The sequence below is a fragment of the Magnolia sinica genome, chromosome 5, assembly GCF_029962835.1.
Source record: "Magnolia sinica isolate HGM2019 chromosome 5, MsV1, whole genome shotgun sequence".
Classification (NCBI taxonomy): Eukaryota; Viridiplantae; Streptophyta; class Magnoliopsida; order Magnoliales; family Magnoliaceae; genus Magnolia; species Magnolia sinica.
In genome coordinates this window covers 21,671,127-21,687,010 of record NC_080577.1, presented here as the reverse complement: position 1 = coordinate 21,687,010, position 15,884 = coordinate 21,671,127, and the positions used below count along the sequence as shown (strand labels likewise).

General features: G+C 39.0%; 1 protein-coding gene across 1 annotated transcript in view; it reads left to right on the top strand.

The window, feature by feature from the left end:
- LOC131245721 (protein PIR) overlaps positions 1-15,884 on the top strand; it is a 154,153-nt gene that overhangs the window by 61,853 nt on the left and 76,416 nt on the right. Inside the window, exons 18-19 of the mRNA XM_058245368.1 lie at positions 397-565; positions 13,281-13,357. Coding sequence (XP_058101351.1) covers positions 397-565; positions 13,281-13,357 — 246 coding nt within the window. The remainder of the gene's footprint in view (positions 1-396; positions 566-13,280; positions 13,358-15,884) is intronic.

Sequence of the window (15,884 nt, the reverse complement as noted above, 5' to 3'; positions counted from 1 at the left end):
CATCCTTGTAAGATGAAGGGGACTGGTTTTTGTTCAAGGTGGAGTTATTTGTCCTGTACAAGTAAGAAGTGCAGAATATACTTCATGTTGAATTACAAAACTTATGCTCTTGTTTGGGCCAACTGTATGCGGACCATGAAGGGATTGATGAAGTCTCTTCACCTTGATGGCTTAAGAAACTGTACTAAGGATTGAGCTAGGTGGTGCAAGCTTTTATTTTGTAACTATAAATGCAACTTTTGATTAAGCCAAGTAATGAAAGCATGCTCTTTTTATGATTTTAAACATTTTGTACATTGTTATAGAACAACTTAAGCAACTTGGGCACAAGATAAGCTAGTTAGTGGAAATTTAGGCGGTTCTTTTTCTTATTTCCCAGTGATATTTCTTTTGCAGGTGCATTGCCTGCAATTTCTGATCTATGAGCTGGTTTCTGGTGGTAATTTGAGGAAACCAGGCGGGCTGTTTGGAAATAGTAGCTCAGAGATTTCTATTAACGACCTCAAGCAGTTGGAAACATTCTTTTACAAGCTGAGCTTTTTCCTTCATATTCTGGACTACACAGGTTATCCTCTGCAGTAATCTACTTTGGTTTTGCTTTTACCTGAAAACTTCTAATTTTGAAATTAAACATGCACACATTGTGAAATTTGTAGAAGTGTTTTAGTATAGGATGCAAAGTTATTTTATTCAGGACTTTGAAATCTGAGGGCTCAATTATAACATGAATCTAGTGTCGGGGTTTCTGAAAGACAAAAGCATAGAATGTTTAATCATGTCATTAGGATTAGCTTCCGATCCAAATGATATCAAATTTCCAAAAGATGGATACCAATGGTTGTCTCCTCTCTGAGTATGTAGAAGCCGGATGTCAATCCTTAAAGTAGGCCTCTCCTCGAATTATCTCCAGTGAAGGGATGCCTTGAAAGCCTCCTCACACCCGCTCTATAAGGCTATGAGCATGAGAGAAGATGAGACCCGTCCACCAAGGTGGACAGGTGTTGTGGAAGAGGGGAGAAGAAAGGAGTCGTGGATGCCCTATCTTCTTCCTCTCTCTCTCTAGGTGGTGACACTCGCGCGCATGCATGCACGAGGTGGTAGGGGCTAGGACATCCCTTGCTTATGGCAGTCCCTTCTAGGGATAGGATCTATAAATAGGAGTTTAGTGGATTCAAGAATTACCACCATCTGGTGGTTCTCATCCTTATAAACTTCGGTATATGCCGTATATCATCGAAAACCTGTGATCCTACCTATCCATGCACCCAAATCGTTGATCCAAATCCTTAAACTATTAGTGGTGTTGCTATTGTGTGCCTTGCAAAGCCAATGTTGACCATGATCAGGGATTTTAATGACCACCTGTGTTTGGTAGATACTTTAGATGTCATAATTTATGTGCGCAAGGCGAGTTGGGAACTGCTTCGAAAGGGCTTTGGTTAGATGTTATTGTTAGCAAGTATGGAAGGCAGGAGGGGGGCTAGATGATTAAGTCTTCCTCCCTTCATTGGGCATCAGCGATTTGGAAGGTGATAACGGCTACTGAGTATCTATTTCGGCATGGTGTTGCTTTCAATCTTGGAGACAAGAAGAGTATTCGATTCTAGGTGGACATGTCGTGTGGGGATAAGTCGTTCCAAGTTCGGTTTCCTAGAATTGCAATGTTAGCCTTGGATTGGTTTGTCACTATCTAGAGGTGTTACTCTTTTTGTGGCAACTCAGCAGTATGGAATCCTTATTTCCAAAGGAACATGTCGGACATAGAATTTGTGGAATTAGTGCAACTTTTGGAACTCCTTAGCAGTGTTTCCCCTTCGAATCAAGAAGAGGATTCTATGATCTGGTCAGCTCATTGCACCAGAAGATTCTCTGTCTTCCTGTTGCTTGTGGCTAGGAGAAAGAGTTTTGATAGTTGACAACCTACAACGGAAGTTGCTCATTCTCCTCAACATCTGCCTCATGTGTATGGAAAATGTAGAATCGATCGATCATCTTTGTATTCATTGTTTATTTGCGCGGAAGATATGGGAGTACTCAGGTCGCCCAATATGCATTTGGTTATGCTGGTTTCGGTGGGAGCTCTTTTATGGGCTTGACATGGGAGGAGTGGAAGGAAATATGAGAAAGCGGAGTGGAGGGTTCTCCTTATGGCCATTCTCTGTGCTATCTGGAAAGAACGAAATGAGTGGTGTTTTGGGAATGAGCTCTCCTCGGTTGAAAGGATGGTGGGCATTATTAAGGGATATGTGTATGATTGGGCTTCAATTGTTTAACCTTCTGAGATAGTTTTCCCTTGTTTGCCCCTTTGTTTTTGTCTATACTCTTCTCGCCCCCGGTGAGTGTTATATATATATATGTGTGTGTGTGTGTGTGTGTGTGTGTGTGTTACTTCTAAAAAAAAAAAGTGCTGAAAACTATAAACTATCTACGAATGTATAGGTTAAAGGGATGATTCCTCCGGTTGTCCTAGGAGAAGGTGAGTTTAGATACAACGGCTACTTGCCAAGTGAGATTTGTGCTTCATGATTTCAATACCCTAAATTCCATGACCATAGTGGTGAGATTGGGCAATCCATGAAAGGTGAAGTGGTCATCCTATGTGTGGGAACCAAAAACGAGTTGGGATGGAAGGTCTTCACCATTGGGCTATCGATGCTTTGTCCTATCACACATGGGATTCTGTGTTCACGGATGTAGGTTCTTGTGCTTAGGCCTGGCGGGACACTTACATAGGAGAATCATGTCAAGTCTCTGGTTTGGAAGACTCATTGTGCTTGAATCGGATTGACTTGATATGTACTAGCTTTGATTGATTCTTAGAGTCGAGGTCATGTTGTACTAAATGGTCCTAGTGTCTTGAGCTTTGACTCACCTTGTAAGGTTACATTAGTGTTTGACACACAAGTGTGATTGGATGCATGCATTGGGATGCATTGGAACCCCACACGCTCCAATAAGTGTTAACTGTTGTTTTTTTATTTCTAACCATTAAAATGTTTTGATTTTGCTTGATGGGACATCCAATGGTTGAGATTTGTTGATCCATCTCTTAAACCGGCATGGGATTATGTCAAGGATGGTAGCCACAGAGTGGAGGGATTGGGTCAATTTAGGCATGTGGATAAGGCATGTTTATTGACTTTTATTTATTTATTTTTATTTTATATGTAGTGGGGTATATACCGAAGTCTCCTCCCCCCCTCTCCTCTTCATCACATGTGTGGGTCCACCTAGTTGATGGCTCTTAGGCGCCCATTCCTCAGCCCTACCTCGGGGCTTGTGCTCACTTCTCCACTCTCTGCTCATTGGGATAGAATAGGGAGAGACCAATGTTGGAGGATTGACGATGACAAAAACATCACATGATCAATGGGACAACTTAGAGCTAAGATCTCCACCATTGGTTTGTTTGTATCTTAAAGATTTGATTGGATGTACATGGGGATCCTAGAAAAGTTAAAATGTGGAGTTTTTTTTAGAAGTTTGTACTTGTGTCTTTCCAAAATTGCTACAAAGTAGCGTCCATCCTTGCTTCAAAATCCTATGCAAGAACAAAAGTTGAACCACCATCAAGTTCGATCATAAGACCTTAATCGTAAAATCAAAAGGTTTAATGATTAAAGATGTACGTGAAACCTTTTGAAAACCTTTGAGAGTGTTGGCTAGCTTGAAAACAGTTGATGGACGATCCAATCAACAAGATCTATCCATAACTAAGTCGTGAGAAGACTCGTGGATCCCATGTTGGTGCATTTAGGCTTCCACAACATCCTAATATGTGTACCCGACATCACTCGTATGTCGGCCACTAATATAACATAAAAAGTGTGTCAACGCTCACAAGACTAGGACCGTAAAATACCTCACTGACCTCAGGTCTAAGGATGATTCAAATGATGCAGGATGAATGGCATAGCCTAGAATGATGCAATGAGATCATCAACGGATTGACTAGAACAATTTAAAGCACACAATAATACTAATCAATCACAAGCTTAATGAATTCAAGTATTTAACTATGCTCCGATTCAAGACTAAATCAAACTCGTTAGTTAGATCTTATAAAACATGATTAGATAGGGCCTATGGAAGGTAAGATTTCCATCTAGCATAGGAATTTATCTAGTTATAAAGGGAATCTTTTGGTTTATAAAAGGATTTAAGAACTAGGGTTTTGTAGATTTAGGGATTTGGAATTTGAGAATTAGGGTTTGCGATTTTAAGGATTTAGGGTTAGGATTTTAGGAAATTAGGTTTGAGATTTGGAATTTTAGCGTTTTGAGGTTTAGGATGATTTAGGGTTAGGGTTTTGGGAACTCTGGGTCCTAGGATTGGATTTGAAGGTTTTAGGCTTAGGGTTATGGATTTTAAAGAGAAAGGAGCAACGATCAAAGAAGGAAATGGGGAGGAGATGGGTTTTTAGGAAAACAAAGAAAATAAAGGAATAGAGAAGGATTGAGAGAGATTTTAGGAAAATAAAGAGAGAAAAAAGAAATGAAAAGAAAAGAAAAGTGTAGATATTACCTTGAAAGAAGAAAATAAAAGATATAGATAAGATAGAATCATTTAATGGTTTCACACTACTTCAATCACATGAGATTTTGCTTCATCTTAAAGCAAAGAGATAGAAGAATTTTTATTTCATATGCTCAATAATAGCTAGGGTGTGGACGTCCAAGCCTTATATAGTCTGAGGAAAAACTTTTTACAAAAAGACGCTCTCAGATAACAAGTTTCACATGAGGACGCTCAATAAAATAAAATTCGTTCCTAACTCCCTAAACTCAACAAAAATATAAGTTAGAAAAAAACAAATATAAAAACAACTAAATAAACTGAACTATTTCGTGGCTCATGACTAAGATGTCCAATGACGATGATCCAACGGTCGGAATGGTCCAACTAAGTAGTCCACATGCATCTTCCTAGTGTGGAGCCTTCAAAGATACATAATCATGCTTGCGGGGTCTTCAATGGGCTAGGCACTCAAATTGGGCCCACTGGGCCCCACGTATGCATCACCTAGCCATAAAGAAACAAGAGCTCTCCTCCTCTTCTGGTATACTCTGACTAGTGCTTGGATGTCCTCATCATCAAAGTTGTTACATGATCAAGTCAAACTAATCCCAATATGATGGGCCTCTCGGTTAGGAGACTTGATGCGGACATGCATTACACCAACGCAAATGTCTAGTCGAGCCCAACACGGGTCCTCACATAAAGGCGAAGCTTCACACTTTCGGGTGGTGAAGTGCGTTGGTAACAAGATGCCCGATGGTGGAGATTAGTCCATCCCGATTTGCTGTTGGTTCCTCGTCACATAGGATAACTATAAAACTAGTCCCGGGTCGCTGAAACCTGATGAAGTGGTTATGGAATTTAGGGTACTTGAGAACCATGGAGACATAAGTCTCCCTTGGCCATGGTGGTCGTTGTGTTCACTTCATTCTTTTTCCTTGGACCCACAAGATAGATTCCATGGGGAATCCCTATAACATGCTAAACATATTTAATGCATAGGTTCCACACAATTAATGATGAAAAACCAAGTAACCCATCGACACCCCATGGCAAGCAAATCAACAAACTCTCATGCATGGGTCTATTACATAGCAACCATCTCATCTTCCATGGCCTTACGCCAACTAGGATGTGCCGGCTCATCATGGTAGTTACGGGGTACAAATGCATGTGACGGGGACATAACAGAGGCATGAAAGGGACTTAATTGATGATAAGAAATAAATAGAGAAATAGGATGTGTGTAAGATCGAATACCTTTTTGAAACGCAATAGGTAGTTCCAGATCAATAGGAATTGAGGATGGACCTACAAGTGAATGAGAAGATTGAAGGGTGCCTAAATAAGGAGGATCAGCCTCTTCTCTAGCCGATTTTGGCTCTGGTATAACTAATAACTATAGTAGCAGAGTCGATAGGTCTTGATAGGTCAACCACTGTGCAAGGGACTGCAGAGGAGATGTCCATTGAGGGTAACTCCCCCTTACCATCAACCTGGGTGAAGTAGGGAGAGTCCTCAGAGAACGTGACATCACCAATCACATATAGACGGCGAGCAATGGGTTTGTAACACCTGTATCCTTTTTGGGTATGAGAATATCTGAGAAACACACTTAACTGCTGGAGCATCAAGTTTGTCATTGTTGGGTCTAAACTTACGAACAAAGGAAGTGCACCCAAAGACATGAGCAAGTAATGGAAAAGTTTCTAAGTTAGGAAGTGGGGTAGAAATAGGAGTTTTCCCTTTTAAGATGACAAAGGGCAATCGATTAATGAGGTGATAAGCATCAAGAATGGCATATTGCTAGAAATGTTAGGGAACATGTATATGGGTGAGAAGAGATTTGGACACCTCTAATAGGTGTCGATTTTTTCCTTTCAGCCACCCCATTTTGTTGCAACGTATAGGCACGCGGAGTTTGATGTAAAATTCCAGATGAAGCCAAGTATCCTTGGAATGAGGTGGATAGATATTCCAGTGCATTATCAGATCGAAAAATTGATATATTAGTGTGAAATTGATTTTGAATTTCATGATGAAACAATCGAAAAATATAAACAACTTCAGATCGATCTTTCATCAGCTACACCCAAGTCATGTGTGAGTAATCATCAATAAAAGTGATAAAATATTGAAAATCATTAAAACTTAAGATCCGAATCGGACCCCATACATCAGAGTGCACCAAATAAAATGGAACAGAATATCCAATATCATATCTTGGAAGAGAAGAGGAATGATGGTGTATTGCTAATTGACATGCGTCATAGTTGATTGAACGAACTGAAGACAATAAAGGGGTGAAAAATTTTTAGACTTTCGTATTCGTTATGTAGCCAACAACAAGGTGTTGGGCCAAACAAGCTCAATAAGCTTATCCTGTTGTTGTAGTTGGTTCGCCAAAGAGGGGTGACCTAACCGACTATGCCATTGTAGATGTGATGCGCTAGCATGAAGTGCAACGCTAAAAATCTCAGGATCAAGGTTGTGAAGTCCACGTGATTCACAACCCCCACCAATTGTCCTCCTTGCCTGCAAGTCTTGAAACAAACAATGAGAATGATAGAATGTCACTTAACAATTTACGCTTTTTGTTAATTAGCTCATAAACATTAGGTTAAGAGGCAAGTCAGGTACATAAAGAATTGAAGATAAAGACAAAGCAAAACTAGGGTGAGCAATACCCTTACCTTGGACCTTAGATAAGGATCCATTAACAAGGGTAACAACAGAACATGATGGTAGGTTCTTTTATTGGGAAAGAAAGTAATGTGTACTTATCATATGATCCGTGGTCTTTGAGTGAATCACCCAAGGGGTGGGACTAGAGGATGCAGTAAGAACATTACTTGTGTTAGCTAGAGTAGCAGTGGAGGTAGATGGAGTTGTAGTTGCCATATGCTTACCCATCATCCCTCGCAGTCATCTCGAGAGACCATGATGTTGACCATTGTTTTAAATATCGACGATATCGTCTGATATATCCCACGATATATCTTGTATCCCACCTGTGCGATACGAAACACACAAGTAGTGCCGATATATCCCACATGTTCGATCCGGTGAACATTTTTAATTTCTGATCTTTTATTGTGGTTGAAATTATGTTAAATCATTGTCAAATGGTTACAAATCTATTGGTTCTTCATGTTTTGTATGAAAAATCATGGAGTTGAAGCTTTGATTTCGATATCCATTGGTTCTTCATGTTCTCCATGTTTTTTTTTTTCTTCGAAATTTTCCTTTAACCAGCAGTCAATTAAGACTAATTTCAAAGTATTTAGGAGTATTTGATGAAATGATCATCACATAAACTATAATTGTGAAATTTGAGTGTAGGTGGTTCGATTTGGAGAAAAATGGGAAAATTCGAAAATTTCCCAATTTCTCCCAAATTGCTTGCAATGTTGCACTCCAAACATGAAATCAAGCATATATGAGTGTTGATCTACTGATTTGTTAAGTCCTTGTCAATTTTTGAAAAATAAAAATTATTTTTTAATTAAAAATTATTTAAAAAAATTATTTAAATAATTTTTTTCAAAAATTTCCTTCAACCGGTTGTCAATTGAGACTAATTTCAAAGTATTTAGGAGTGTTTGATGAAATTATCATCACATACACTGTAAAGGTTATGCATTCAAATTGAATATAATTGCATTAGTTCAGTCAGACAATGCATAGCTTAAGACCCTATACAAGGGAAACCCATCACGTGCACTTCTTTTTTGAGATGTTATGATTTAAAAGCAAGGTGTTCCGTATCCATTACGTTACGAGCATTAAGGCCAATACGTATAGGTAACGACCGTGACTGTTACACGATATGGGGGCAAAAAGGTGCAGCTAGTTTTCTAAGACTGTCTTGGCCTCTATAGGGGCCATGTAGGCAGTTATGGGGATAACACTGTTACCCCCGTAACGGTTGAAAAACAACCATCTTTTTTTCTATTTAAATTCATTTTTCTTTTCATTTTTTTTTCACTTTTCTTATTTCAAAAACTTCCCTAAATTATTCTACTACATATTTTGTCCACTTTTACTATATTTTTTAGGATTAAAATCATAGATTGAAATGATTTGAGCAAATAGAAAATTTGATGGCGATTTTTTCAAAAAATAAAATGCGGCATTTATGCCGTTTTTCCGATTTCTAGTTCTAATGCTCGATTGTGATGTGTAAATATTAGAGACACATAATCATGTTCACTAATTCACTAGACAAATAGATACAACACTCTCACCAAAGAGTGGACCATTATGCTATCATAAACATGTTCAAAACAAAAAATCAATATATATATATATTTGGAATATTTACAATATTCTAGATTTTCTAAATATTTCTAAAGAACTTTTTGGGCAAATTTTTTTATGACAATTATAGGGGTCGTAATGGTTGTTACGCCACCATATTGGCCATTACGTCCGTTACCCATATCGGTAATGGTGGTGACCGTTACGGCGACTGTTACTGATACAGAATACCTTGTCTAAAAGTGTGTATTAAGGTCTTTTTTTTTTTTAACAATCACTGAAGTTTCATTGAAAAATTCAACCAATTTCCCAATGTTTCCCAAAAAGTGCGATAAATTACCCGAAATAAACGATGTATCTTGTGCGATAACTGATACATAGTTGTATCCCAAGGTTGCAATACGTGATGTGATATCAATATTTCGAACATTGATGTTGACTGAATCACCTGTAGAGGTAAAGCCAATAGAAGAATCGATAGAGGGTCCTGAAATTGCGTGGATTGTCTACCACGGCACGCGGAAGCTTAACGGAGCTTAGAATTATGGCTACGTCCCAAGGGGGGGGGGTGAGGTGGGGATGATAGTTCTTAAAAATTATGCGCCAATTAAAATAAATTAGCACTTAGGCTTCCAAGCCAAATGGCTCCAATTGCATAAACTACAAATGATACAACTAATTGAGCAACTAGTCTATGTGAGATAGATATCTTGTGTGTGTGTGTGCTATCAATCAAATGTTCATATAACTCAACCAATTAAACTCATATGCATAAATAAAAATGTGCTTAAATCACAATCGTAAACACAATGATATATAGTGGTTCGGCTACTTGCCCTTGCCCCACTCTCGGTGGACGCATCTCCTTGATTGTACCGGATTTTACTATTTCAGGAGCTTTCAATAGGTTCACCCCTAACCTTTACAATGGTTTTATAGGTTCACCACAAACCTACACGTATACACCTGTGTCGGTGGACCACGTACACCTCCGTGTCGTTGATGGTCCTACAGAAAGACCTACACGTACTCACCCGTGTTGGTGGAATACGTTTCCACCCATGTCGGTGACTCCCGTGGAGACTTGGTTTTCTATCGGGTAACCAACAACCATTACAGACTTACATATATTCCCGCTAGAAGCTCTCATGGAGACTAACACGTATGCACCCGTGTCCGGTGGTGGTCCTACACAAGAACCTATGTACACTCCCACTGGAGGCGGTCCTACACAAGGACCTGTCGAGTTTGGGTCACAAACTCTATACTCGATCCTAAACAAGGAAAGAGTATATGGACTCTAAAATGACAATCTTGTCGGATTAAGCCCTGTTGTAACACCTTACTTGGGAAGCTTCTTCAATGTTGAATATGCTTCTCTTGTGCTTCCCCGATCTTTAAAGTCGATCTTCTTCCGCTTCCTTTAACGGCTACTGGCAACGATATATTTATTGAGATGCCAAGGTAATGGGAGTTGGGTTAAATCTCCTGCAACTAATGATGTTAGTTGGTTTCTAGTAGGGATTCACCTAGATGGGTATTTTAGAGGATGTTTGGACAAGGATTTACCTATAGGTTTGTGTCTAATCTTTAGAACAAGGGAGAGAACGTGAACACCTACATAATGGAGCTTGGAATGCTCCTTAGAGTGGTTAATCACAAGAAGGGTTTCATGAATCTCTTTGGTTTGGCGTCTAGGAGAGGGATAATGAGTGAGGAATCACTTAGGCTCTAATTGCACAAAAAACACATCTATTTTCCCAAGAACCAAATGCCCATTTTAAGAAAGAGGTCTCTAATGGTTATAAAACGGCTCTTTTGATAGGATTGAATGAGCCTTTGATAGGATCGAACTGGTCTACGATTCCATTGAGAAAATCCAAGAATTTATAGTTTGATTGCTCGACTGTATCTTTGATCGTGTCGAGCTGGTCTTTGATTCTATCGAGTCCCATCGACGACCTGTCGATGGGATCGAGATCCACTCGAAAACTGCTGTTTTGGGCTGTGTTTACAACAATTTAGCACCTTTAAAGCCTATCTAATTATGATCAAATTAATATCCTAAGGCTGTGTGATGATCAAGCAAATGTATACCTATTTGGGAATGAATCATCTAGAGGCTTAGGTTGTTTTGGACCTAAAGGGGTCTAAGGTTAGGGTCACCATGACACCTCAATTTACATGTTTCTTCACTCATTGATGCTCCAAGTCTTAATGTGTCTTCGGTTTTCAACTTCGAAGGGCTCAATCGACTTACTGACACACTGACACGTGATTGACAAAGAAGTGCACTTACATGTCCACTGTCTGAATACATCTCCTGATTGGCCAAGAGAGGCGTAGGGGGTTGACCATGAAATAGCTACCATTTGTCAACGGTGTGATTTGTCCTCTTGTAATGAGTGTAAATGCGCTGTTGTCCAACGTGGTTAGAAGAGAAACCACGTCAACGACCACGTCCAATACCACACCCCTCAAGTCCACCCCCTCTATTTTCCCGGCCTTTAGAAGCTATCACAAAGGCTGAGGTTTCACAAGATGAAATAGGGGAGGAGTATGAGACATAGGAGCTACTTGAAGTACACGAGCAAATACATCAGTCAAGGGTGGTACACTATCACCCCCAACCAGCTGAGATTCGATCGGCGCAAGATAGCAAGAAATAGAGCCACACCAAGCTCTTGTTAAAGCTATCTTTGCTGGAAAATATCACTTGTGTACGGATGGCGTATAATCCACTCTTCAAACAACCCTTTGAATCAGGCACAATGCTCATGGAGATTATCTTCGTCTCACCATACAAATTTCCTAAAAAATATCATAGAGGTGATGTGTGTTCTTCTCAGTTGAGTACAATTGGTGTATATCCTCCCATTCTTCTTTAGCAGTCTCATGGCACATCACAGTGGTATACACTGTCTCATCCGTACTCCCATACAACCAATTCATAACTTGTGGAGTCCTCAGAAGGACTATTATCTACCAAGAGTTTAATTTTGCTTTTGGATTTTAAGAAAAGCTTGACAGAATACGCCATGGGGAGGAATTTAGACACTCCTTTTAGTTTGACTGAGGTATTTTGTTGAACTTCATATTTCACATAAGATTTCACTTCAATGCTTGTGCTACCCATGAAATATAAATCATAGAATAAACTTTGACGTGTTGCACCAATAAACAAAGAGTAAATCATTTAAAAAGGCTAATCTCCGTGCGAGTGGCGGACAACGCTACAAAAGGCACTATGCAAAACAAAAGAATGCATAGGAATTTCCAAATTCCAATGGCTTTTGTATCTCAACCTTGGTGTATGACCTAGTTGGTGACCTTAACCATCCCTCCTCAGTGTCTCCTATATCTCAACGACTAGATTTCCAAGTTGACAACATCTTCTTAGCCTTCTCGAATGGAAATCCTTTTGTTTCTCACACAAACAGGAAGATGAAGACGAGTGGTCAAGGGTTTTAAAATGGTTCGTTGCCAGTGGACAATACCGAAAAACCGAAGCAATGACTAGGGTTTTAATCCTTCTCTGATCCCATGTAATTTAGTGTTAATTGAGAGATTAAGGTTTCCACGCACCCCTTTCCAATTTATATTAATAAACTATATGAAAAAAGATATGGTACTCTGTAGGACCACCCGAAGTACTTGGAAAATGAATGATCTTATATATATATTGTTTTTTTCTTACTATTTATCACACATACATATATTATTTTTAATTTAAAAAATAGAAGTATCGTGTAGCTTACCCTGCGTGCTATGCTACTTACGCTATGCTATAGAGGGCTGAACGCTATGCAACATGCTACCGCTATTTACAACATTAATGTCAAGTGCCAACCATATGTGTTGTGGTGTTCCTTTTAGGAGTATGGAGATACCTCATGCTTTGACCTTTTCTACTCTTTATGTTTTATGTGCTGAGGAGCTGCTCTGCCCTTTGGCAGCTGCCAATTTGACAGCTACGATTATTGGATCATTGTAACATTTGTTTCATGTTCTACCATAGCAGGGCTTGCCATTTGGATGGTCTGGAGACTGGACTGATTTGCCTGTCATAAGATGGATTTGTGCATGTACATGATCTCTGTGTCTCTGCAGGAGTATCAGTTGTTCCTCTCCAGAAGAGAGTCTTAAGGGGAATTTACCCATGACACTGGCCACTATGGAGTAATTTTGTTGCCAAAACATCACCAGTTGTGGAGCATAACAGCCAGTACACCATAGAGCGGTATACCACCCCCATAACGAGCATGCGGTGATATTAGTATCAGCCAGTCTCTAGGATATACCAGACTAAATAAACCTTTCTTTGTAGCCATTCCTGTGAATTCATAAAAAAAAATTGCCATTTGTTTTTGTACTTACACTTTGGTTTGTACTCTTGCTTTGTATTGTCTTATTCAGTTTAAAAAATGCGAATTTCCTTTTTCTCCTATCCCGAAAATTTATTTCCCAAACTAAAAGAAACTTTGTTTTTATGGTGGTTGCAGTGACAATAGGGACACTAACTGATATTGGTTTCCTCTGGTTTAGAGAATTTTATTTGGAGTCTTCTCGAGTTATCCAGGTAGAGGAAATAAATTATTATTTTATTATTTTATTTATAATCTTCTTTTTTTCCAAATGCAATAAATTCACTGTAGTAGGTTATTCGATGTGATGGTGGGAGGCCATGATCAAGAAGTTGACATCCTTAACACATAGCGTTGTGTACCAACTAAGAACCAAATGATGTAACATGAAAAAAAATCATAGTAGTTTGCTCTCGGTCTGGCTTTGTTATTGTTGTAAAGTATTTTATAGTGGCTTTTAAGATGCTTGGATTATTAACAGTTTTTCCAAATAATAAAATTGAATATGTTATTTAATATTATTTGCGATAATGATGTCACTGAGCGTCTGTGGTGGCATGAAATTTTCGGCATCTGTACCAATCATTTGTCAACATTGTGAAAAAAATGTGGTGGATATTCAAATGAATTTATTTGTCCTTGATCATTTTTGTAAAATATTATATGATAAACTCGAGTGATCTCTTGATTGTTATAAATGGTTTGTTGTTGACTTTCTCACACAATCTTAAATCATAAATCATGAGTTGAGGTGCTACATAGAGGCAAAAACTGATGCAGATTCCTTATGGTCCTTAGAAAATCGGGCACTAAATGGGCTTTCTAGGCATCAACAATCCTAGTTGCTTCCCTTGACACAATTGAAGTTGTTACATTCCACCGATGAGCAAAAACAAATTCTTTTTTATTTACTTTTGAAAGATAAGCAAAAACTCTAATCTCTGAGTTAATAAAACCAAGACAAACTATGGTTGCATTAAGCATGAAGCAAAGCAACAAAAATTTTGGGTGCAAGAGAGGGGAAGCATCTGTTTCAAAATGTAAACTAGTATGAGTCGGTTAGAAGCGGGAGCAGGAGCAGCAATGAGACTCCGAGGCGCGATTTGAAGCGGGGACTCACATAGTTAGAAGTTCTTCAACTATTAGGCCGACCCAACTTTGATGAAGAGATCCTTTAAGTCCATCATGGGAGTGCAATTAGTATAGGCCGAGAGATGGAACCCACGGATTTTTATACCCTCACAAAGAGAAGCATCAAAGCTTCACTGTAATTGAATACGACCTCACTACTTGGCCAGGAAGAATTCGATATGATCTCTCCTCCATCATCTCTTAAGACATTGTCGTACCGTAAACTGAAGGGCATAGATTACCCAACAAGAACCCACCAACATTAAGGTTCTAAGAACTGGCCGGAGGACAAGATCACCTCACTTTGGCCTTTGCTTTGATGCCACCGCGATGAATTGTTGCCTTTCAGTTCCCAAGTCATCCCTTTGATCTGTTGAATTCGGATGCTGCGAAGGTCCAATCAAGCACCAATTCCATGAGCTTTGCTAAGCACATGCATGTTTGCAATAAAGCTCATGTACACACCACACATGCCAAAGTTGCATGTCCAATCCATCCATCAGAATGACACCACTATATTGATGCCCAAGCCCAAGAATCAGGTTGATACACTTGTCAGGTGGGTCACATAGCAAAACAAATGGACAGATCTGAAAAAACTTGGCAAATGTTTCTAACCCATTCATCTATTTCTAATATTGGGGCCTAGATGCTGAGCGGACCAGATTTATTTTTGGGAAAACATGTACAAGGTCGGACCCACTTTATGGATGGATTGAATCTCATACCCATGTGCCACACTGGCACGTGTGGCGTGTGTATGAGCTTTATTGTGCATGTGTGCACTTAGCAAAGCTTGCAATTCCATAATTCCTTTCTTAAGAACTCCATTCAAGGATACCTTGTTATCCAATATTCTCCAATTCCTTTCTCTCACAAACTGCACTCATGGATATGGAACCATTCTCTAGATATTATCACCTTGACTAGTGAACGGACCAGCCGACCAACCATTAATAATCTCTTGTAGAGCGTCATTTAGAACGAAAGATATTCCAAAAAGCTTTGAGAAATGATTCCCAACCTTCTTGGCTAATAAACAATGGATGAAGTAGTGATCAACTGATTCCTCATCCTTCCAACGTTTGTAACACATGCTTCTGAAAGCAAAACCTCTTTTGCATAGTTACCGATGGTTAGATCTTGTTAGCTGTAGCTGTCCAATGCCTCCATCCTTGGAGGGATGAGATGTTTCCAATGTTCGAAATATCGGTATCGCGTTACATATTGAATCCTTGGGATACAGTTGCATATCGGTTATCGCATGGGATATATTGTTTGTATCAGGTAATTTATCGTACTTTTTGGGAAACATGAGGAAACAATGGGAAAATGGTTGAATTTTTCAATAAAACTGCAGGGATTGTTGAAAACGGCCTTAATACACACTTTTAAATCATGACATCTAAAAAAACAGTGTACATAATAGGTTTCCTTTGCATAGGGTCCTAAGCTATGTGTTGTCTAACTGAACTAATGCAACTATATTCAAATTGAATGCATAACATTTAGAGTATATGTGATGATCATTTCATCAAACACTTCTAAGTTCTTCGAAATTAGTCCCAATTGACAGCTGGTTGAAGGAAAATTTCGAAAAAAATTAATAAA